This window comes from Salmo salar, chromosome 10, assembly GCF_965601325.2.
Source record: "Salmo salar chromosome 10, fSalSal1, whole genome shotgun sequence".
Taxonomy (NCBI): domain Eukaryota; kingdom Metazoa; phylum Chordata; class Actinopteri; order Salmoniformes; family Salmonidae; genus Salmo; species Salmo salar.
The window spans coordinates 36,857,789-36,883,719 of NC_138300.1; the positions used below are offsets into that span (position 1 = coordinate 36,857,789).

The 25,931-nt window shown below is 43.6% G+C and overlaps 1 protein-coding gene across 1 annotated transcript in view; it reads right to left on the reverse strand.

Annotated features, from left to right (window-relative positions):
• LOC106560309 (transforming growth factor beta receptor type 3) overlaps positions 1–25,931 on the reverse strand; it is a 166,908-nt gene that overhangs the window by 124,531 nt on the left and 16,446 nt on the right. The window contains exon 3 of the mRNA XM_045687704.2: positions 1,152–1,339. Coding sequence (XP_045543660.1) covers positions 1,152–1,339 — 188 coding nt within the window. The remainder of the gene's footprint in view (positions 1–1,151; positions 1,340–25,931) is intronic.

Sequence of the window (25,931 nt, forward strand, 5' to 3'; positions counted from 1 at the left end):
CCTACATTGAGCAACAACCGCCCACCACCACCTCCTCAGTTAAAGCTGCTGTTATTCTGGGACGAGTACAATTTGATAAGAGGGGGTCCACTATCTTTCGTTAACAACATTACTCTCCAGCCCTGCTGCTCAGCAATGACAAAAACATTTTTTTATTATGCAGCTCTCCCCAGAAAGTGCTTGAGTCTCCCCAGCTCACAGCCAGAGAGGCCTACCAGTAATTATAGCATCCATTAACTTGATATGGAGCTGTTGAAAGGTGAAAGCCAACCCACACTGTTATGTACTTTCTTAGGATGGCACACTGCCCATGGAACGATACTGACTGAGTTATCACCTGGAGGAGGTGACATTTTCTTTAACGTGCTCATCTGCTGAGGCCACTTAACTCAAAATGACACCAGCATTTTTGTTGACATCAATGTTTATGTTATGGTAGAAACAATATGCTGGGAGCATGTTGGATATTTAGCTGTCTGACAGAGTTGTGCACTGTGGGTTACAGTTACTGTATAACAGTATATACAGGTGTGGATAGAGTGAGACTCTACAGTCTACAGCAGGGTTTCTCAAAGTGGGGTCTGCCGAGGTACTGCAGGGGGTCTGCGGCCAGATCAAAAATAAATAAATATAGCTCTGTCTATGAATTTGAGAGTGGTTACATTTCTCCAGGCCCTCAGCTTTTTACCCAAACAGAGGTGTGTAGAATTGCAGGAAATAGGCTTGAAGACTGCAAAATGTTGTCGTTGATGCCGTTCCTTCCCAGGGCCTGAGACTTGGTTTGTCCAGCCATGCACTGCTGAAGTCATAGTAAAACTCCTGGTATGCTACTTCTATCTCACACCAATTCATATTCTCTAGTAGTTTTCACACTACTGAGCCATGCCGAGCTGTATTGCACTGGCCTAGTTATGCATCCACCATAGTTGCTGGTACCATGCTGGATTGGACATATCTGAGCCTGCACAGTGCGGTTGAGTTTGGCATGATAGTGTGAAACAGTATATGAGGTGTGGGTGTTCTGGGCTGGCTCAGCCAGGTGAGTGACTGACCTCTGGTCAGGTGTGTCCTGTGGTCCATCATATTATATACAGTATATCGTTATACATTGTATTATATATAGGTGGTTATATTATATACAGGTGACTGACCTCTGGAGGTGTGCCGTTTGACCCCTCAGGGCTGCTGCCCCTCAGGTTGATGATGTGAACCTCCTGTGGTAGACCCGTGGTTCCACGGGAGGCACAGCCTGACAGGGCCGTGAAGCTCTTCAGCAGAGCCTGCACCGGGTGGCCTACACCTACTGGCAGCAGCTCACACGGGCTACGAGACAACGGACCTGGGGGGGGGGGGGGGGGGGAGAAAAATTAGATGAGTGGAACCCATGAAATGGTTTTTTGAGAATCCAAGATCCCCAGTGTGGAGCTAAATAATCTTCATTTTAAAAGTCAACAGCACAGATGGAAGAAGTGTTCCACACTGCAGCTTCAGTCCAACAAACTGGAGAACACTTTATATGAATTTTCTGTAAATCATTTATAGACTGTCCATAAATAGATAGCGTATGAATCAGCAATTCTCTGATGAACAAGTTATGAATGATGAGGGTAAATAAAGTGTCAGCATGCAACTATAATGAGTGACATAATCATTATTTAAATTGGGAATAGCAAAATAAAACCGTGACTGCGCACATTGTCTGGGCACAAAGCTCACTACTTCTCAAAGTAGGGCATTCTCTCCAGTCCACAGCCTACTAAAACAGCAGACTGGCCTCTCAACAAAGAGCAGCACCACGCTTTCTGACCCTCAACAGGCCACTAACACAAGACTGGCCTTGCCTCTGAACAAAGCAGTGTCTAGCTGACCCTCTACAGGATGTTATGGTGCCAGATGTATAATCAAGATGACCCGAAGAGACCTCCATTATAATCCCCTTTATGTCACTTTTACCTCTTTCTCTTTTCCCGTAAATGTTCAGATCTGACCTTCCCTTAATTCCCTAATCCCTACAGGGGGTGGCCCACACTTCACACTTTAGTGCTCTTGTCTCTGGACAGCCCATAGTTAGCCATTATGACTGTGGTCAGTTATAGAAGTTGCTGTGGAGATGTGGCGCTGGAGGTGTTCCTGTGAGAAGCCTGTTAGATTGGTCTACAGTGTGTGTGTGTGTGTGTGCGTGTGTGTGTTTCACTCCCACTGGTGCCCTGCTGCACAGAGAGACTGGTGAACTTGGACTTAGAGTACAACAAGAACGGATGGACTATAACAGGGGTCAAGCAGTTGAACATAACGAGCACACTTGTTAACAAAACTTCCTTGAAGGGCTATCCTAACAAGGTCATATTATGTTGGAGGTTGTGGGATTCCGTTTTCTCTCTCTCTGGATCAGAATCTCGCTTTTTCTATCTTTCATTTTACTCTAAGCTGATTAGCCTAATAGTGGTGCAGGTAACATTGTGAGGTCCTGTATATTACTAAAAACGGAAGATAATGCTTTAGGTAGCTAAAGTCAATCATAATAAATTATAATAAATAGGCAACAACTAAATATCAAGACTGCCATAGATTATAGTTAGTCTGAGGGCAGTGGTCCAAAAATAGGGCCGTCTGCCCCTTTCCTCTCACTACTGTCCATCCATCCATCCATCCATCCATCCATGGCTGTCATGGAGAGGAACAGTAGGACCAGTGAGACCTGTCAGTCATGCAGAGCCAAGCCCCAGCGTGGTCAGACCAGGGTTATGTCCCGAATAGCATCATATTCCCTATATAGTGCACTATAAAAGTAGTATAAAAGCAGTGCAATATATAGGAAATAGAGTGCTATTTGGCACGCAACCTGGGAGAGGACACTAAGACCCAGTCTGTCTGGGAGGCCTGGTAGGGGGCTGGGGGACCGGCTGGGTTTCTGGGTTTGGTCTGCTGGCCTGGAAAAGCACATTTGTCCCTCACTTACAGATCAGGCTGCAGTGAGTGTTTGGAGAGCTTGGATTTAAACTCAGATCATACCATGCTTATAAACTCATCAGCACATCATCATGGTCACAATGGTAAGCTCATCAGCACATCATCATGGTCACAATGGTAAGCGCATCAGCACATCATCATGGTCACAATGGTAAGCTCATCAGCACATCATCATGGTCACAATGGTAAGCTCATCAGCACATCATCATGGTCAAATTGGTAAGCTCATCAACACATCATCATGGTCACAATGGTAAGCTCATCAGCACATCATCATGGTCAAATTGGTAAGCTCATCAACACATCATCATGGTCACAATGGTAAACTCATCAGCACATCATCATAGTCACAATAGTAAGCTCATCAGCACATCAACCAGCTAATCACATTGCTCTGTGGACCGCTATTACATCAGGGCATAGGCTTAGCCATGTGCACAAGGAACGCATGCCACTTGCCACAAGCTTTCAGGTGGGCTACAAGGTTAAACTGCCACTATCTGACATGTATCTACAGCGTAAACATTATTTTACTTTAACTTTAGTAATTTTACACACTTAAACACACACACACTCTTACACTGACACACACATACACATACACACACATGCTTACACTGACACACACACACACAACACACACACACACACACACACACACACACACACACACACACACACACACACACACTGTTAAACTGACACACACACATACACACACAGCCCTGATGTTTTGTGCAAGGTGTTGGACAGGCCTTTTCCATTAGAGAAACTGTGTCTCAGTGGACAAGCTGTGGCCAGACTTTCCTCTTGCAGGTCAGTCCCTACACTCTACTCTGCCCAACGGCCTCACAGACATTTCTTGGGCCAACCAGCCAGCATAGGCCCGCCCAGGTTTCAAACACTGCATGATAAACACGCTATAGTTGCCGATAGCGATCAGGGGGAACATTTGGAAATAATTAAAAGAGAAAATGAAAGACAGGGGAGATAACAACTTTAAAACTCCCCTGTCTCTGACAAAAATACTGTACCTCACAAGTGGGTTGCTACAGTGGGTTGCTAGAGGTAGGTTTCTCTCTGAGAACAGACTGTTATTGTTTTGCAGTACACACACACACACACACACACACACACACACACACACACACACGTGTGATCCGCACAAAGCCTGAGACATGACATACCTTCCTATCTGTGTGTTGTGAGGACAGAAATGCTTTACTATTGTCTCTCTTGTCTCTCCTGAGAGAGACCTTGAGAGCCTCTGACAGATGTCTTTAACCTATTCTCTCTTCCTACAGCTGCTGTCTCCTGGGGCTAGTGAATCCCTTCCCCATACAACCCATAGGAGATCTACTTTGATGTGATTGATGATTCAAAAACACAGTGACGGATGCCTGGAGTCAAGGAAAAAAAAACTGCAAAACCTTAATGGCAAAACCTTGTTGTGGTACTCCTCCCCAAGGAGTACACGCCGGTCCCTCTCTCTCCAGTCATCACACCTAACCCTTCAGTCCTAATCTCACAGCACTCAAACTCACTTTTCCCTCCACACCACACATTGTGAAATAACAACCACCCCACCTGCCAGACAGACAAATAATTTGTCCTTTTTAGAAGACAGCTAAGAAATGACGCTACTTGTCGGGCAGTGATGTTGTTTCTTTATTTAACTTCCTGGAAAAAAGGGCTATACAGAGAAAATAAAAGCGTGTTGGAAAAAAAGAATACAGAAGATTTTGAAAATAATGGAAGGAAACCAAACATTTGTTTTATAACCCTGAAACACAAATGGAGCTGTGGGTAATAAACAAAGACACTGTTTCCATCCCAAAGAATAATGGAATCATCGGTATCGAGTTCAAAATCATATCAGGACAAAATGGTTTTGACTGAGATGGGATTGAGCAACAATAGGGCCATACTTTCCCCTAAACTAAACTCAGACAACAACTCTGATTATTTGTGTATTATATATTCATTTATGGGCCTGCCATATTTACAACATTATTACAACAACGATGTCTATTGGACATTTACAATATGGAACTTAGTTTATATATTTACACAAAGGAACTTTAATAGACATATACAATGCACCCAGCCACTACAAGGATCATTCCTAACTCAGTTGCCGGAGAGGAAGGAAAACGCTCAGAGATTAAACAGCTACAGAGTTTAATGGCTGTGATAGGAGAAAACTGAGGATGGATCAACAACATTGTAGTTACTCCACAAACCTAGCCTAAAAGACACAGTGAAAAGAATGAAGTCTGTGCAAAAATATTCCAAAACATGCATCTTGTTTGCAATAAGGCACTAAAGTAAAAGTGCAAAAAATGTGGCAAAGAAATTAACTTTATGCTAAGAGCTAAGCACAATCCTAGAGGAAAACCTGGTTCAGAGACAAATTCCCCTTTCAGCAGGACAATAACCTAAAAACAGAAGACCAAATATACACTGGAGTTGCTTACCAAGACGACATTGAATGTTCCTATGTGGCCTATTTACAGTTTTTACTTAAATTGTCTTGAATCGGCAAGACCTTGAAAATGGCTGTCTAGCAATGATCAACAACCAGCTTGACAGAGCTTGAAGACGTTTTTAAAGAATATTTTGCAATTATTGTACAATCCATGTATGCAAAGCTCTTAGAGACTTACCCAGAAAGACTTACAGCTGTAATTACTGCCAAAGGTGATTCTAACATGTAATGACTCAGAGGTGTGAATACTTGTGTAAATTACATATTTATGTATTTAATTTTCAATACATTTGCTATCATTTCTAAAAACATGTTTTCACTTTGCCATTATGGGGTATTGTGTGTAGATGGGTGAGAAAAAATGTATATAATACATTTTGAATTCAGGCTGTAACACAACAAAATGTGGAATAAGTCAAGGGGTATGAATAATTTCTGAAGGCACTGTACTTATACAACAATCCTCTATTATAGCCATAATATCTGGTATTATTGATATTTTTCTGTGTAGCTGAAACCAACTGGAATCTAATCCTGCACATCTGGTATGGTCATCATAGTCTGCAGCCTCCATGGAGAGGGGGGAGAGGAGAAAAAAAAGACTTGAACAGCTTTGTCTCTTCTGTCACCTCTCCCCCTGTCCATACCTCTCTCTCTCTCCCTGTCTCTCTTCCTCTCTCCCCCCTCTTTCCCCCTCTCTCTCTCTCTCCTCTCTGTGTTTCTTCTCTCCACAGCAGAGGGAGTACAGAGAGGTCCTGTCCAGCAGCTGCTAGGCCCTCTGGCCAGGCTGAGCCGGACTAACGCCCACAGGAGAGGAATGAGAGAAGCTGTTGTTCACTCTGCATGAAAAATCAACCCGGCCTAGAGAGCCCACCAGACACTTTACTAGACAGACTATACACACTGCAGAGCAGACACCTCCAAGACCTAAGCCCAGCAGATCCAGTCATATCTGATAGTAACAAGTGATATTCCGTCTGTGATGTCTACCTTCACAGCAAAATATTTATCTTGGATTTTGATTGGGAGAATAAGGTCATGGTTAATCGTCTTCTGGTGGAAAATAAGGTCAAGGACCTGTGAATCTCAGCGTGAAGCCAATGTTGGTTGATCAGATTATGTTCAAAAATGAGAACAATAACAGCAATTGAAGAAAATTCTGATTTTATTTCATGTCTAGGATATGATTATATCCATCAATGTTCAAGCACCCTTTATTCTGGGGCCTTGGGGACTAACTGCTCTCGTCAGGCAAACCACCACACCAGGCGAGACTGGTTCCCACAGGAGTGTCTCTTCCTGTCTCAGTCTGGATCCTGAGAAAGATGAGACAGACAGAACCCTGCAAGAGAGCAGCGCATGGGATAGAGCACACCTGTGTAAGTACAGACAGCCTGGTCTGGTCCTGCATGTTCTGGACCCACAGACTCAACATCAATATCCTACTATCCTCACCACCCAGACCTAGTTACAGCCAGGATAACTAAGTAAAAATCATAATAAACGACAACAAAAACACAAAACTATCCTATAAATAAATACTCAAAAACCACAGAAGACAGTTTCTGTGTACCTCACCAGTTTGACATCAGATAGGTTTCTATAAAACTGACTAATTTAGAATGTTTCCCCAGGCTAGCATGCTAGGAAATAATGATTTGATAAACGTGTAATCAAAGTAACAGAAGGATAACATCTCAGTTCTAGACAGGATGTATTGCCAATGATGGTCGACATACTGTACAAGGTGTCTTTGCCACTCGTTTCTGCTGCTACCTCAACTTTCTGTCTGGAAATGCCATGCCTTTGTCTTTCACTCCCACATGCACCTGTTTAAAGAGAGCACAGACACACCAGGCCACAACTTTTACACCTATAAGCTATTAACCTACTTGTTCATATATACATCCTGTTAACCTGTATTCATAACGGTATTCTATCTTTCCTATCAAATTTGGATATATATATTTTTGCTGTCAATTTTTACAAATGTCAATATTTATTTATTTATTGAAAGCAGTAACTACCCTCAATGTCCTCTGGACATTTCATGACTCTAGGACCAAGAAAATGTATTCAAAATAACTTCTGAAGTTTTATAATTGTGTGTTCGTTAATGGGGAAATATGGTAATTTATCAGAAAAGTCTCTGTTTTTGGAGATAAGAGGTTTTCATCAGACAGTGACGATATGGTATCTTATCTTGTGGAAGGTTCAACTATGTATGATGGGTAACGGCAATAAACCATTCCTGAAACCATTTGCTAAAATACAAATGTTACTCAAGGCCATTTGGCGTCATGGGGCAGTCAGTCTTGAAAAGGCATTTGTAATAAGTTTCAGCATGAGCCATAGTTTCAATTAAGTCCTTTGAGTGGAGGAAGACGAATAAGCCACCCGCACACATGCTTCGCGGCCAAATTAGATGCCAGAGAAAATGAAAAAGAGCTGATAGCCCGCTGTGCCTTTGACACACACACTGCCCTTTCTCTCTCTCCTACAGTATATATTGTAGATACCAGGGGAGGGCTGTCAGAGTGAGTCAAGGGGCTCTGTGGGCCCTGGTCAAAAGCAGTGCACTATAAAGGGGATAGGGTGCCATTTGGAAGCAGGCTGAACGAAAACGCTGACTGGGTTATATAGTGGTACTACTGCGAAAGGCCTCAGAGAGAGTAGATTAAGTTTAGGTTGCTGAATTTACTGGGTTCTTATAGTAATACTGGGAAAGTCCTTTGAGAGAGTAGATTAAGTTTAGGTTGCTGAATTTACTGGGTTCTTATAGTAATACTGGGAAAGTCCTTTGAGAGAGTAGATTAAGTTTAGGTTGCTGAATTTACTGGGTTCTTATAGTAATACTGGGAAAGTCCTTTGAGAGAGTAGATTAAGTTTAGGTTGCTGAATTTACTGGGTTCTTATAGTAATACTGGGAAAGTTCTCAAGAGCAGATGACGACGGTTTAGGTTACTGAATTTACACAGGGTAGAAACCACAGGCATTCACATTTTTACACGTCAAACTAGGAGTTTAGAGAGAGAGAGGGACAGAACAAGAAAGAGGAGAGAAACAGAGAGCGAGAGTGAGAGAGAGTGAGAGAGAGAGAGAGAGAGAGAGAGAGAGAGAGATCAGGAATGGGGGAGGCACTGACACTGAAAGATAAAATGCACTCTGACTCAGATGAGTATAACTCCTTATTACTCCACTTAACCTATCTGATGATGTGGGAGTTGAGAAGCACGGACAGCCAGTAACAGAACTGATGTACTTTTCAATCTCCCAGTCTCTATTCTGCCCCTTACAATACCTACTGAAGTCTGCAGTTCTGGTTATGCCTCTTTTGTGAATTACAGTTCAGTTTTTATATCAGGTGGTCAAAGTATTAGCAGTCTCTACTCAGAAGCTGTATATGTGAACTAAAATAGAAATAGATTCTGTAGTAAAGGCTCATTGAGTGCTTTGATTATTACACTGATGTTGAAGGCTAGGGAACGAGGAACGTGGATATACAGTATCGGGATCGCTCTCAAAAGGGTTAGTAGAGTCAGGAAGCGTATAGAAACTCAAAATGATAGTTAAATCTCAGATACTGTAGAAATAATCTCCAAGCCAACCGACTTATGACGCATTTAAACACCCTGGAAGTGTTCCAAATAACACCCTATTCCCTAGTCCTATAGGCCCAGGCCAAAAATAGTGTACTATATAGAGAATATAATGCCATTTAAGGATGCAGCCACTGATTAGATTCCAAGAAATGCACTCTGTTGCTACAACATGCTGCTGGTGACATTCAAAGACTTTGCTACAGGATGTGATGTCATTCCATGTGCCTGTTAGGAACATATCTGATTTTCCCACAAAGCCAATTCCGATAAGAAACAAAAAGACCCTTCCCCAATGCACTACACACACACAACATGTGCACGCATAAACACACTCACACACTCAGAGACAGACAAGTGCACGTGTCTTATTTCCAGCATCCCTCAGCAGTAGACTATTGTATATTTTTTCAGAGGGAGATACTTTTACACAGTTTTAATTCTTAAACAGTGTGTTTCACAATATAGATGACGCTGGCTGTGCACTGCCTATATCAGAATACATGCTGTATCCTGTACACATTCCCAAATAAAGACAAACGGGTTTTAAAACATGTTTGTTCAATTACACAAAGACATCATAAGGCAGGATTGATTACAGGAAAATACATGTAATAGACAGGGGATTGGTGGGGCCACTATGTCAATATGTGTAGTTCTATCCATTAAACCTGTGGTATCTCAGTTCCCATATGGACTAAGGTATTATCTCAATCCTCCAATCATTGGTCCTTGTCTCCTAGCAGAGATTCTCAGGGTCCGCAGAACACGCAAACCAGTTTAGGGAGAGCAATATTCTGCCCTGTCATGTTTTTCTAAGGGGCTTTAGTTTGGAACGACACAATCACTAGGCCCGCAGTGCTGACACTAACAGTAACTCAGTCAGCGCTGAGTTAGCCAGAGGGCACAAATACAGGAAGCGAATAAAGCCTTTCATAAGGATAGTACTAGCTTTATTCATTCTGTCTGCTAGCTATGAAATATGGATTCATCATGAACCAATATGAGCCTGTAAAATGTGGAAGCACGGGAGGCAGGACGTTGGTAGGAAGGGGGAGACATGGGGGAGGACGAGGAGAAGAGGTGGGGGAGAAGAGTGGTTGACAGGGGAGGACGGGGGGAGGAAGTGGGAGATGGGGGCGGCACTGCAGTCAGTCAGGAAAGTCATAAAACCTTTTCATCAAAGTGTGAAATCTGAGATCAAAAGTCCCACAAACCTGTCCACGGTCCAGCATCACACAAACAATCCCTTATTTGATGAATCAATCTGATCAGACAAAATTGTATTCGCTAATGCGAAGCTTGATTGCATGACTGAATAACTTGATCGCATTACTGAATAACATTTACATAAGGGGGATAAAACAGTAATCGGGAGAAAAATATTTAAATGAATCTTTGTTCCATCTCCAAGTGTGTTACCAGGTGTGGATACTAGTCATAAATCCTACATCTGTGTCCATAAAAAGAACAGTGACAATTGAGCTATTGACCTAGGACTGAAACCGTCACTCCAAATCGGGACCCATCTTTCTATCAAGTGATAATAAACAGACAGGCCCAGTCTAGGAATGGCTTCCTGTTTTGATTTTATACACAGGCATAGCAGTTGCAGAAACGGTATGTACTGAGATGGATTAATTCAAAAGTATTCACACCCCTTGGATTTCTTCACAGTGTTTTTTTTCAAAGTGGGATTAAAATGGTTTTAACTGTAATTTTTGGTCAACAATCGACACAAAATACTCTGTAGGGTCAAAGTGGAAGAAATACACTTTTTAAAGAAGATTTAATCAAAAATAAAATAAATAAAATATAGTCGTTGCGTAAGTATTCAGCTCCCTGAGTCAACACATGTTAGAAACACATTTGGCAGCAATTACAGCTGTGAGTCTTGTTGGGTAAGTCTCTAAGAGCTTTGCACACCTGGATTATGTAATATTATTCTATTATTCTTTTAAAAATTCTTCAAGCTCTGTCAAAATGTTGTGGATCACGGCAGACATCAATGTTCAAGTGTTGCCATAGTCTTGCCATAGTATTTCAAGCAGATTTAAGTCAAAACTGTAACTTGGCCACTTAGGAACATTCACGGTCTTCTTGGTAAGCAACTCCACTGTAGATTTGTCCTTGTGTTGTAGGATATTGTCCTGCAGAATAGTGAATTCCTCTCCCAGTGTCTGGTGTAAAGCAGATTTTGCTCTCGGATTTTGCCTGCGCTTTGCCCTATCCCGTTTCTTTTTACATTTACATTTACATTTACGTCATTTAGCAGACACTCTTATCCAGAGCGACTTACAAATATGTGCGTTCACCTTATGATATCCAGTGGAACAACCACTTTACGATAGTACATCTATATCTTTTTCTTTTTTTGGGGGGGGGGGGGTTAGAAGGATTACTTTATCCTATCCCAGGTATTCCTTAAAGAGGTGGGGTTTCAGGTGTCTCCGGAAGGTGGTGATTGACTCCGCTGTCCTGGCGTCGTGAGGGAGCTTGTTCCACCATTGGGGTGCCAGAGCAGCGAACAGTTTTGACTGGGCTGAGCGGGAACTGTGCTTCCGCAGAGGTAGGGGGGCCAGCAGGCCAGAGGTGGAATCCTGAAAAACTTCTACATCAGTACAGCTACATCAGTATTTGCATACCTATACCATGATGCAGCCATCACCATGCTTGACAATAAGGAGGCAGTTACTCAGTGATGTGATATGTTGTGTTGGATTTGCCTCAATCATAGAGATTTGCATTTAGGCCAAAAACTGTATTCCTTTGCTATGCTTTTTTGCAGTATTACTTTAGTGCCTTGTTGCATACACGTTTTGGAATATTTTTTTTATTTTTTATATTTGTGTTCTTTTTGCTCTGTCATTTAGGTCATTGTTGTGGAGTCACTACAATTTACATTTACATTTACGTCATTTAGCAGACGCTCTTATCCAGAGCGACTTACAAATTGGTGCATTCACCTTCTGATATCCAGTGGAACAACCACTTTACAATAGTACATCTATATCTTTTTTTTTGGGGGGGGGGGGGGGGGGGTTAGAAGGATTACTATATCCTATCCCAGGTATTCCTTAAAGAGGTGGGGTTTCAGGTGTCTACGGAAGGTGGTGATTGACTCCGCTGTCAATGTTGTTGATCCATCCTCAGTTCACTCTCATCAAAGCCATTGAACTCTGTAGCTGTTTTAAAATCACCAATGGCCTCATGGTAACTGTATATTGGAGGTGTCTCGGTGGTTTAATACATCATTCACAGCATAATTATGAACTGGACCATGCTTAAAGAGATATTCAATGTCTGATTTATTATTGTTACCCATCGAAAAACTCCCTGGTTTTTGTAGTTGAATATGTGCTTGAAATTCAACACTTGACTGAGGAACCTTACAGATGTTGCATTTATGGGGTACAGAGGAAGAGTTAGTCGTTTAAAAATCATGTCAACCACTATTATTTCACATAGAGTAAGTGAACGTAATTTATGTGATTTGTTAAGCCCAATTGTATTCCTGAACTAATTTAGCCTTGCCTAAACAAATGGGTTGAATACTTATGCAACGACTATATTTTTCAGTTATATTTGTTTTTATTAATTCAATTGTTTTAATGTTTCTTCCACTTTGACATTACACAGTATTTTCTGGGTATTGTAGACAAAAAATGACAATTAAATTCATTTTAATCCCACAATAAAATGTGATGAAAACCAATGGGTCGGAAAACTTTTGCAAGGCATTGTATGGACTCAAGGGTGTAGAGACTAGAAAGAGTTCTCCCAAGTCATGCTATTCTTTAGTGGAGAGTTAAGTATGTGCTAACAAAAATGACTATGATGAATTGTTTTAGAAAGAAAAAAGTTTCCGTTGGCACCTTTATATAACTGCATATTCAAGAATGAGGGTGACATAAACATAAATCTAAAATATTTTAGCTTTTTCATCCCTTGGCCTTTTGAAACAGGAGACAGGAATTGTAAATGAATAAATGCCCGGTCACGTCAATGACCTTTCACCCATCACTCACAGGCGCCAAATAGACCCCAGGCCCTTTCATCCAGGCTTGTCAGCGTTCTCAGGAGCAACCACCTACCCCTGTCCTCTTAGCCTCCCACCCGTCTCAGGCCTCTTTTCAGGGTCTCAGGCCCAGTGTGAGTCAGATTCAGACACACACACACAGGCCTCGTAGCCAGGGTCTCAGGCCCAGTGAAGGTCTTGAGTGCCACTTGTCCTGCTCGTTCCTGACACCATTTATTTTCTGAATGACCCACCCACCCAGCCTGCTTTCATCTGGCCCTTTGTATTGTTCATATTAGTAATGACTTTACAACAATAGAAAGGCTGAAAAGCCAGTCTAGTTAAACCACCAATGTGAAGTTTCCTCCCACCTCACTTGAAGTATTAAAGAACACTTCTTGAGACTCTAAGTCCTATACAGATCCTGTGAAGGTTACATCAGCAGCTAGAGGTTGTAGATGCTGGGGACAGGAATACAATTTTAATGACATAACGACTGAAGCTATCTGTTTATTAGTGCATTTTGGGCCGTATATCAGAAGAAAATTCTAACATAACGTATTGTATTTCACTGTGCTCAAACGTCCGGGAAATTTAAAATGCTGCCGGTCAAATGTCCAGCGCCACATTTTCCTAACGGAAACCCTGACAGACATGTACACACAATAAATAAATGTGGTGTGTGATATCTACTGAATAAACATACCCCTGCTTGTTTGTTCTTTACCATGAGCAGCAGGAAGGGATTGAGTATCAGGGTAAACAGAGGGCAGCCCCTATACAGCTTTACGGCTTAAATATACTGCCTCATATACCCCTATTGATCCAGCCACAGCACATAAATATCTAGGTCATGGTTCTACAGAAAATAATGAAACCAACTGTAATCTTCCAATGGAGATATAGCCTGAAAAATGAACAAGTGAAGTCAACAGAATAATATTTGGGGTCATTACAACATGAAAAGGTGGATTTATGTTCCACGGGAGCAAAGAGGAGTAAAGACTTAAAATATATAGGATTACTATACTGTATGTTCTCTGGATGCCATGGCGATAGCAGGACAGTTTTGAGGGATTATCTCCAAAACAAACACTATATATACAAAAGTATGTGGACAACCTTTGAAGTGAGTGAATTCGGCTATTTCAGCCTCACCCATTGCTGACAGGAGTAGGAAATCGAGCACACAGCCATGCAATCGTTGACAAACATTGGCAGTAGAATGGCCCGTACTCAAGAGCTCAGTGACTTTCAACATGGCACCGTCATAGAATGCCACCTTTCCAACAAGTCAGATCAGAAAATGTCAACTCTGCTAGAGCTGTCCCGGTCAACTGTAAGTGCTGTTATTGTGAAGTGGAAACGTCTATAAGCAACAATGGCTCAGCCGCGAAGTGATAGGCCACACAAGCTCACAGAATGGGACCGCCGAGTGCTGAAGCGCGTAGTGCGTAAAAATCATCTGTCCTCGATTGCAACACTCACTACCGAGTTCCAAACTGCCTCTGGAAGCAACTTTAGCACAAGAACTGTTCGTCGGGAGCTTCATGAAATGGGTTTCCATGGCCAAGCAGACACACGCAAGCCTAAGATCACCATGCGCAAAGCCAAGCGTCTACTAGAGTGGTGTAAAACTCGCCGCCATTGGACTCTGGAGCAATGGAAACACGTTCACTATTTGGCAGCCCGACAGACGAATCTGGGTTTGGCGACTGCCAAACACTACCTGCCCCAATGCTTAGTGCCAACTGTAAAGTTTGGTGGAGGAGGAATAATGGTGTGGGGCTGTTTTTTATGGTGTGGCTAGGCCCCTTAGGTCCAGAGAATGGAAATATTAACGCTACTTTGTGGCAACAGTTTGGGGAAGGCCCTTTCCTGTTTCAGCATGATAATGCCCCAAGTGCACAAAGTGAGGTCCATACAGAAATGTTTTGTCGAGATCGGTGTGGAAGAACTTGACTGGCCTGCCCAGAGCCCTGACCTCAACCCCATCCAACACCTTTGGGGTGAATTGGAACGCCGACTGTGAGCCAGGTCTAATCTCCCAGCATCAGTGCCCGTCCTCACTAACACTCGTGGCTGAATGGAAGCAAGTCCCCGCAGCAATGTTGCAACATCTAGTGGAAAGCCTTCCCAGAAGAGTGGAGGCTGTTATAGGAGCAAAGGGGGGACCAACTCCATATTAATGCCCATGATTTTGGAATGAGAAGTTCGACGAGCTGGTGTACCCATACTTTTGGCCATGTAGTGTATCACTCACTCTGTGGCGCTAGCTGCCTAGTGTTATAGTCATATGAATACTTTTGTTATTATGTTATATACATGTACATCATTATGACTGATGGGTTAGGAGAAGCAGCTGGTTGCCGGCGAGGCCAGTATGAATAGAAAAGAAAGGCAGGTCTTTACATTTTAATGGAGCCTGAGAGGCAACTAGAGAGGGCAACTACTTTTACACACACAAACACATATATTTTCACACACACACAGCTACTTTCACATAGACCCAAATGAGGAGACCACATTCCAGTGGACCTCCTCGTCTCGTGGCCCGAGAAGAATGACATGACGTCAAATGTCTTGCCGCTTTGCCCCCACACGTATTAACACACGCAAATGACCCTGTGAGGGGAGAGACCCTGGCCTTCGACAAGACGCTGGCTAGTTAATAATGAGACTGAGTACAAAGGGGATAAAATATGCTGCTGGTGAATAAAGTCCTCTGTTTAAGGAAGACTTCAGATCAGCCTCCACTAGAACCCCATGAGAGAGGAACTACACATCTGACTAACTGCCACTAAGCAGAGCTCGCCCACCAGCTCAAGAAATATATTGTTATTTATACAGTAGAACAATTGAAATATAGTTTATTTTAATTGTTGTAATAGTTAATCAAGCAGTGTGGACAACAGGTAATTTTGTCAAGAAAATGGAAGATACCATGACATGAAATTAATAAAAAGTTTAGTACGCATGTGTTTTAACACGAGAGTGTTTCTCCCACGTACACAAAAGAAAAGAAAGGCACCTTCCAACTCATACATAACAGTGCATCACATTGTGGAGGGGAAACCCTTGTGGTAAATGTGATGAGTCCCTTAATCCTCTACACAGCAGCAATGACGCTAACCACAACCAACAACAGTACTCTCTTTCCATTCGTTAGCCAAGTCCCAACTTCCAGAGCTGAGACCCAAGGTGAAAAAACAAGCGTGAAAATATCAATATGTGACTGTGTGTGTGATCTAAGGCAAATGATATCTGTAATTTAGTGTTCAGACTGAGGAGGGCCTGTTACTTTGGAAGAATACTTTGCTGATATTTTCCAAAGAAACTTTCCGACGGTGGGGCTTAGCCGACGTGGCCTGTCAGCACAACTTATCTGAGGGGAATTGAGGGGGGAAAGGTGGGTCCCAGACTGGGGAGAGTAGGGCGGTGAGATGAGAGACACCACCTGGAAGCCTTCAGCTAACTCACTAACATCCCTGCTCCTACTTAAGATGAGGGAGGGAGAGGAAGGGAAGCTTATAGATTGTTAACTGCAGAGAAAGTGACACGTCATGTGTGGTGGTGATGATAATGAACCTGATAATGTACTTCAAAATAAGAGGATATCAAGTAACTCATATCCTTCCAGAAAACATGTGGGGACAGAGATCAGGGCTTTTAGCTAAACTTGCAGTGAATAAAGGACTCAACTCAAACCCACTCGCTTAGTTTTTTTAAAAATTTTTAGTAAGAAGAAGAGTGCCAAGTTCTGGCAACCTACAATGAAAGAGGCAAAAAAACAGAGACATGCCCTACTACTCTGTCTACCTTCTTCCAATACCAGGACAAGAGAGAGTTAAACTCTAGTAATATTTGTTCCTTTCTCTTTCTTCAGTGAAGTCACACTCCACATATCTCCTTTACTGTTCCAGGACCTCTATACCAGGCGGTGTCAGAGGAAGGCCTTAAAAATTGTCAAAGACTCCAGTCACCCTAGTCATACACTGTTCTCTCTGCTACCGCACGGCAAGCGGTGCCGGAGTGCCAAGTCTAGGTCCAAAAGGCTTCTTAACAGCTTCCACCCCAAGCCATAAGACTCCTGAACAGCTAATCAAATGGCTACCCAGACTATTTGCATTGTCCCCCCCCTCTTTCATGCTGCTGCTACTCATTGTTTATTATCTATGCATAGTCACTTTAACCCTACCTACATTTACATATGACCTCAATTACCTTGACTAAACTGTACCCCCGCACATTGACTCTGTACCAGTACCCCCTGCATATAGCCACACTACTGTTATTTTACTGCTGCTCTTTAATTATTTGTTATTTGTTCTTTTTATTTTTTACTTAACACTTCTTTTTCTTAAAACTGCATTGTTGGTTAAGGGGTGGTAAGTAATCAATAAGGGATGATTGCTTTCACCTGGTCAGTTTATGTAATTGAAAGAGCAGGGGTTCTTAATGTTTTGTAGACTCAGTGTACATCCACTGCTGTTCATCACTAATCTCAATAATAAATCTACACTTAATTACTAAATAATTTTCTCAAGCTGAGAGAAAGCCGTGTCTTTCTCTCCTCCCTCCCTTATCGGCAGTGTTGTTGAGATAAAGGCTTAACCGCAGGGAAGGGCCCAGGTCTGTAAGTAGAGATGCTCAAGGCAAGCTGGGCTCCCATTGCTATATAAACATCCCTACCACTCTCTAGCCTACAGCAACACACACAGTCATATGTGCATCCCAAATGGCATGCTATTCCTTACATAGTGCATTACTTTTAACCCTATGGTCAAAAGCAGTGCACTATATAGTCACAGTCTCTGTACCGCTCTGACTGGCTGCTCCGACTGTTAGCATGAATCACACTCCAACATCTGGTTTAACATGCTGGGAGGGACCTCTCTCTCTTCGGTTTGGCTCAGTGTGTGTGTGGAGTGTGTGTGTGTGTGTGTGTGTGTGTGTGTGTGTGTGCATGCATGTGTGGATGTGTGTGTGTGCGTGTGTGTGTGTGTGTGTGTGTGTGCGCGGAGTGTGTCGATTTGGACTGGACTCCTCTTCCCCCTCCTCCCCCATTCTCCCCTCAGTTTACAGTGGGTTGCACAATCCATTTTGGCAGTCCCCTTGTCATGCTGCAGTCCTTAACAGCGGCATTGTGGATATACAGTAGATGGTGATTTACAGGCCATCCTTTTGTTCAACTATGGGGAAAAGGGCTAAAACTGCTTCCCTGAAGTGTGTATCTGATAGCCAAGCATGGAGCTGGAAATAAAATAAAAGAGCTAAGACAATTATATATTAAATGTGGTACACTGTGAGCACATTAAAATGAAAGCGGTAGATTGGTATCAAAGTGAAGGTTATAGGAGTATGAAGATTAATACCATATTTATTGCACTCGAGCCTTGTTTACATTGGCAGTTTGAAGTGACTCAAATCCTATTCTTTTGCATGTCTGATTTAAATCTGATCTTTTTTATGCAGTCTGAACAATCAAAAAGCACATAGAATCGGATATTTCAAGCCACATCTCAAACCACCTTCGTTAGTTGCTTGAAATCAGATACAAATCTGATTCCTGGCCACGCGACAGTAAAATCTGATTTATTTGCCCTCAAGTGGTTTTTAGACTGTTATTTGGCTTGTTGCTTGCTAGCTACTATCTTTACAGTTTGACAAGAACATGTGGTAGCTAACTATCTTGTTAATTGCTTATAAAGAAATTAGTGAATGTGCTAGAAAGCTAAACAGCTGCCTAGCTAGTTAGTTGAATGCTGTGGCTAGCCAAAATTGACTTGTTTTGAAAGATGGATCATCCTATCCTTTGAGGCTTTAAAAGTGTTCTTACACTATGATTTTGAACATGCCAAGCAACTGGGAAACATCCATGGCAGGCATTGTTTCCACCTTAGCTTGCTACATAACTTCTGAGTGATAGGAAGCACGAGCACCACCACCAATCAGCCTACACCACTGAGCACACACCCGTTGATACTATGACAGCTAGTGTAGCCATTTGGTCATTTGTAACTTTCTCTTTGGACAGTCAGTATTCCAAAATGGATTTGAAAAAAAAAAACTGGTTTGAGCATTAAGGTCTGCAGTGTGAACCAGGCTTTGGAGTCATGGAATTCAGTAAATGATGACTCAGGCCAGGGTGACTGACTTAGTTTGTCATGTTACCGTTGTCTTTTATAGCTGTTAAAACTTGATATGAGTGAATTCTCAGGCCCATCTATGTGTCTGTCATCATTTAAAGTCCCTACATGTACATACAGTATCACCATGCCTTCCAATTGAAACTCAAAGACTACCCCCTTCTCTCGGCTATGTGTCACTCATCAGAAAGAGCCGCCTATGAGATAATAACATGTGAACGGCTCGAGGAGAAAAAGTGCCTCGGCACTCAACACATGAGCGTGTGTTTCTGAGAGAACCACGAGCGGTGCATTGTGCCTGCAGTATAACAAGCATCCTGCCTGAGCTGTTTTTGGCAAGTGCATCAAATTAATATCCGGCTTCACATTTATTTCACAGTGAAACCTGAAGTTGTCACAACCAGTTCATAAAATACCCTTCAGAGATTAAAGAGTTTTGTCAAGGTGAGGAGAGGCACACGTGAAAAGAAAAGGTAGCAGAGTAAATGCACAAAACGTATAAACAGTCCCAGGGAAAAGGGAGAGAGAATGAGAGAGAGATAGAAACAGAGAGAGAGGCAGCAGACAGAGAGCGAGGCAGAAAGAGAAAGAGAGAGGCAGCGAAGAAGGACGGAGCAGACAGACAGATGGGAAGAGAGCCATCAAGGTACTTTGGGTAAAACTTCAGAGAGAATTATGGCTTGTATCCTGGATTGCATTACATTTACATTACATTACATTTACATTTAAGTCATTTAGCAGACGCTCTTATCCAGAGCGACTTACAAATTGGTGCATTCACCTTATGATATCCAGTGGAACAACCACTTTACAATAGTGCATCTAAATCTTTTAAGGGGGGGGGGTGGGGGGGGGGGGTTAGAAGGATTACTTTATCCTATCCTAGGTATTCCTTAAAGAGGTGGGGTTTCAGGTGTCTCCGGAAGGTGGTGATTGACTCCGCTGTCCTGGCGTCGTGAGGGAGCTTGTTCCACCATTGGGGTGCCAGAGCAGCGAACAGTTTTGACTGGGCTGAGCGGGAACTGTGCTTCCTCAGAGGTAGGGGGGCCAGCAGGCCAGAGGTGGATGAACGCAGTGCCCTTGTTTGGGTGTAGGGCCTGATCAGAGCCTGAAGGTATGGAGGTGCCGTTCCCTTCACAGCTCCGTAGGCAATCACCATGGTCTTGTAGCGGATGCGAGCTTCAACTGGAAGCCAGTGGAGAGAGCGGAGGAGCGGGGTGACGTGAGAGAACTTGGGAAGGTTGAACACCAGACGGGCTGCGGCGTTCTGGATGAGTTGTAGGGGTTTAATGGCACAGGCAGGGAGCCCAGCCAACAGCGAGTTGCAGTAATCCAGACGGGAGATGACAAGTGCCTGGATTAGGACCTGCGCCGCTTCCTGTGTGAGGCAGGGTCGTACTCTGCGAATGTTGTAGAGCATGAACCTACAGGATCGGGTCACCGCCTTGATGTTAGTGGAGAACGACAGGGTGTTGTCCAGGATCACGCCAAGGTTCTTAGCACTCTGGGAGGAGGACACAAGGGAGTTGTCAACCGTGATGGCGAGATCATGGAACGGGCAGTCCTTCCCCGGGAGGAAGAGCAGCTCCGTCTTGCCGAGGTTCAGCTTGAGGTGGTGATCCGTCATCCACACTGATATGTCTGACAGACATGCAGAGATGCGATTCGCCGCCTGGTTATCAGAAGGGGGAAAGGAGAAGATTAATTGTGTGTCGTCTGCATAGCAATGATAGGAGAGACCATGTGAGGATATGACAGAGCCAAGTGACTTGGTGTATAGCGAGAATAGGAGAGGGCCTAGAACAGAGCCCTGGGGGACACCAGTGGTGAGAGCGCATGGTGCGGAGACAGATTCTCGCCACGCCACCTGGTAGGAGCGACCTGTCAGGTAGGACGCAATCCAAGCGTGGGCCGCGCCGGAGATGCCCAACCCGGAGAGGGTGGAGAGGAGGATCTGATGGTTCACAGTATCAAAGGCAGCAGATAGGTCTAGAAGGATGAGAGCAGAGGAGAGAGAGTTAGCTTTAGCAGTGCGGAGAGCCTCCGTGACACAGAGAAGAGCAGTCTCAGTTGAATGCCCAGTCTTGAAACCTGACTGATTAGGATCAAGAAGGTCATTCTGAGAGAGATAGCAGGAGAGCTGGCCAAGGACGGCACGTTCAAGAGTTTTGGAGAGAAAAGAAAGAAGGGATACTGGTCTGTAGTTGTTGACATCGGAGGGATCGAGTGTAGGTTTTTTCAGAAGGGGTGCAACTCTCGCTCTCTTGAAGACGGAAGGGACGTAGCCAGCGGTCAAGGATGAGTTGATGAGCGAGGTGAGGTAGGGGAGAAGGTCTACGGAAATGGTCTGGAGAAGAGAGGAGGGGATAGGGTCAAGTGGGCAGGTTGTTGGGCGGCCGGCCGTCACAAGACGCGAGATTTCATCTGGAGAGAGAGGGGAGAAAGAGGTCAAAGCACAAGGTAGGGCAGTGTGAGCAGGACCAGCGGTGTCGTTTGACTTAGCAAACGAGGATCGGATATCGTCAACCTTCTTTTCAAAATGGTTGACGAAGTCATCCGCAGAGAGGGAGGAAGGGGGGGGAGGGGGAGGAGGATTCAGGAGGGAGGAGAAGGTAGCAAAGAGCTTCCTAGGGTTAGAGGCAGATGCTTGGAATTTAGAGTGGTAGAAAGTGGCTTTAGCAGCAGAGACAGAAGAGGAGAATGTAGAGAGGAGGGAGTGAAAGGATGCCAGGTCCGCAGGGAGGCGAGTTTTCCTCCATTTCCGCTCGGCTGCCCGGAGCCCTGTTCTGTGAGCTCGTAGTGAGTCGTCGAGCCACGGAGCAGGAGGGGAGGACCGAGCCGGCCTGGAGGATAGGGGACAGAGAAAATCAAAGGATGCAGAAAGGGAGGAGAGGAGGGTTGAGGAGGCAGAATCAGGAGATAGGTTGGAGAAGGTTTGAGCAGAGGGAAGAGATGATAGGATGGAAGAGGAGAGAGTAGCGGGAGAGAGAGAGCGAAGGTTGGGACGGCGCAATACCATCCGAGTAGGGGCAGAGTGAGAAGTGTTGGATGAGAGCAAGAGGGAAAAGGATACAAGGTAGTGGTCGGAGATTTGGAGGGGAGTTGCAATGAGATTAGTGGAAGAACAGCATCTAGTAAAGATGAGGTCAAGCGTATTGCCTGCCTTGTGAGTAGGGGGGGAAGGTGAGAGGGTGAGGTCAAAAGAGGAGAGGATTACAATGAGAGAAGATGTATCACTGACCAATTTAAACATTACATAACTAAGAGCCCTCCTTCCAAGTTTACAGGGCATATGTGACCGTATTTGATGAGACTTCAGGACTGAGAGAAGCTGGAAGGTGTAACACAAACGAAGATGAAATGTCCCGTTCTCCTCTTATTTACCTCTTTTGTAATGTCATATGTTATCTTTGAATCTCTATTTGTTTCATAGTCTTTTCAGTGATCTTTCAGAGTCACCTTCAAGTTTTTTGGCACACACCTCAGCACAAGGCTTGTCACATCTTAACACCACTTAATTGGTGGAATTACTGAGTAACATCTTTCATCAGTAGGATATTCACACTTACACGACTTCACAAATATTACTCATGTAACTAGGAAACACTACACCTTATGATGATGAAGACATAATCTAAGACTTACAGTGAGGGAAAAAAGTATTTGATCCCCTGCTGATTTTGTACGTTTGCCCACTGACAAAGAAATGATCAGTCTATCATTTTAATGGTACGTTTATTTGAACAGTAAGAGACAGAATAACAACAAAAAAATCCAGAAAAACGCATGTCAAAAATGTTATAAATTGATTTGCATTTTAATGAGGGAAATAAGTATTTGACCCCCTCTCAATCAGAAAGATTTCTGGCTCCCAGGTGTTTTTTATACAGGTATCGAGCTGAGATTAGGAGCACACTCTTAAAGGGAGTGCTCCTAATCTCAGCTTGTTACCTGTATAAAAGACACCTGTCCACAGAAGCAATCAATCAATCAATCAGATTCCAAACTCTCCACCATGACCAAGGCCAAAGAGCTCTCCAAGGATGTCAGGGACAAGATTGTAGACCTACACAAGGCTGGAATGGGCTACAAGACCATCGCCAAGCAGCTTGGTGAGAAGGTGACAACAGTTGGTGCGATTATTCGTAAATGGAAGAAACACAAAAGAACTGTCACTCTCCCTCGGCCTGAGGCTCCATGCAAGATCTCACCTCGTGGAGATGCAATGACCATGATACCGGTGAGGAATCAGGCCAGAACTACACGGGAGGATCTTGTCAATGATCTCAAGGTAGCTGGGACCATTGTCACCAAGAAAACAATTGGTAACACACTACGCCGTGAAGGACTGAAATCCTGCAGCGCCCGCAAGGTCCCCCTGCTCAAGAAAGCACATATACATGCCCGTCTGAAGTTTGCCAATGAACATCTGAATGATTCAGAGGACAACTGGGTGAAAGTGTTGTGGTCAGATGAGACCAAAATGGAGTTCTTTGGCATCAACTCAACTTGCCGTGTTTGGAGGAGGAGGAATGCTGCCTATGACCCCAAGAACACCATCCCCACTGTCAAACATGGAGGTGGAAACATTATGCTTTGGGGGTGTTTTTCTGCTAAGGGGACAGGACAACTTCACCGCATCAAAGGGACGATCGACAGGGCCATGTACCGTCAAATCTTGGGTGAGAATCTCCTTCCCTCAGCCAGGGCATTGGAAATACTTATTTCCCTCATTAAAATGCAAATCAATTTATAACATTTTTGACATGCGTTTTTCTGAATTTTTTTCTTGTTATTCTGTCTCTCACTGTTCAAATAAACCTACCATTAAAATTATAGACTGATCATTTCTTTGTCAGTGGGCAAATGTACAAAATCAGCAGGGGATCAAATACTTTTTCCCCTCACTGTACTATATACAATGTGCTGGTCATCTATTAGATAGTGTGGTATGTTTAAACACTAAGTCAATTTGGCAGGTGTTTGTGTGTGTATGCGGAGAGGTGGAGGTGTATTGGGACATCCAGCAATGCTGACAGCAGAGTGCATGTGGAAGAATTGGAAAATATAATGCATGAGCTCATTGTGTCAATGTAGGAGAGATAGCATTTCCTCCACTCACAGCAGATCCAACCTGGACTGCTTTTATTTGCAGTATAGTCAACATCAAGTCTCTAGAGAGAGTGGTAACTGCCTACAGAGAATAGTGCAAAGACTGCAGCCAAAACTGGGGTGGTAAAGATGGTCATTATCAAAACGTTCCACTTCAGGCACTCACAATGAAATAAAAATATGTTCTATGTTGGGTCACACTTCAAGATTGTCATTTACAGCAGGGTTCCCCAACTTCGGAATTTGGTCCGCGGGTGGATTTATTTGGCCCCCCAAGTTTTCTGAGCAAAAAAATACAGTATATATTCTATATATCCTAAAGCATGTGGACACCTCTTCAAATGAGTGAATTGGGGTATTTTAGCCACACCCGTTGCTGACAGGTGTATAAAATCGAGCACACAGCCATGCAATCTCCATAGACAAACATTGGCAGTAGAATGGCCTTACTGAAGAGCTCAGAGATGTTCAAAGTGGCACCGTCATAGGATGCCACCTTTCCAACAAGTCAGTTGTCAAATGTCTGCCCTGCTAGAGATGCCCCGGTCAACTATAAGTGTTGTTATTGTGAAGTGGAAACATCTAGGAGGAACAGCAGCTCAGCCTCAAAGTGGTAGACCACACAATCTCATAGAGTGGGGCCGCCGAGTGCTGAAGCACGTAGCGTGAAAATAGTCTGTCCTCGGTTGCAACACTCACTACTGTTACGAACCGGCTCTGAGTTCGCAACAAAAGGGAGACAACGTGGAGACAAGGGGTATCAAAATATATATTTATTAACTAAAGTAACTAAATAATTAACAATGGTGTGTGTGTAATCAGTAATCAGTAGTGTAAGTGAGTGTTTTGCATACCTGAATGTAATAATGCAGGGTGTTGAAAGGTGCCAAAGCAAATAACCAAAAAAGCCACAAAACTACACAACCAAAATCAACAAAGTGTCTGCATGGAGAGAGTCCTCCCAATAACTGTGGAAGAGGTCTCTTTATCCTGGGACACACCCGGGCCCAGGTGCTTCCCATTTAGCTGACGACCCTTCCAACTCCGCCCACCGGCATCCTAACAAGGAAACAAGAACAGAGAGAATACGGCAGACAGAGTGGGAGGGTCGTCACACTACCGAGTTCCAAACAGCCTCTGGAAGCAACTTTAGCACAATAACTGTTCGTCGGGAGCTTCATGAAATGGGTTTCCATGGCCAAGCAGCAGCACAAAAGCCTAAGAATACCATGCGCAATCCCTAACCTCAACCCTATCGAACACCTTTGGGATGAACTGGAATGCCGACTGCGGGCCTGCCTAACCCCCCAAAATCAGTGGCCGATCTCACATATGCTCTTGTGGCTGAATGGAAGCAAGTCCCCGCAACAATGTTACAACATCTAGTGGAAAGCCTTCCCAGAAAAATGGAGTCTGTTATAGCAGCAAAGGTGGGACCAACTCCATATTAAATGCCCATGATTTTGGAATGCGATGTTCGGCAAGCAGGTGTCCACATACTTTTGGTCATGTAGGCCGTCATTGTAAATAAGAATTTGTTCTTAACTGACTTGCCTAGTTAAATAAAGGTTAAATAAAATGTAGTGTATATATAT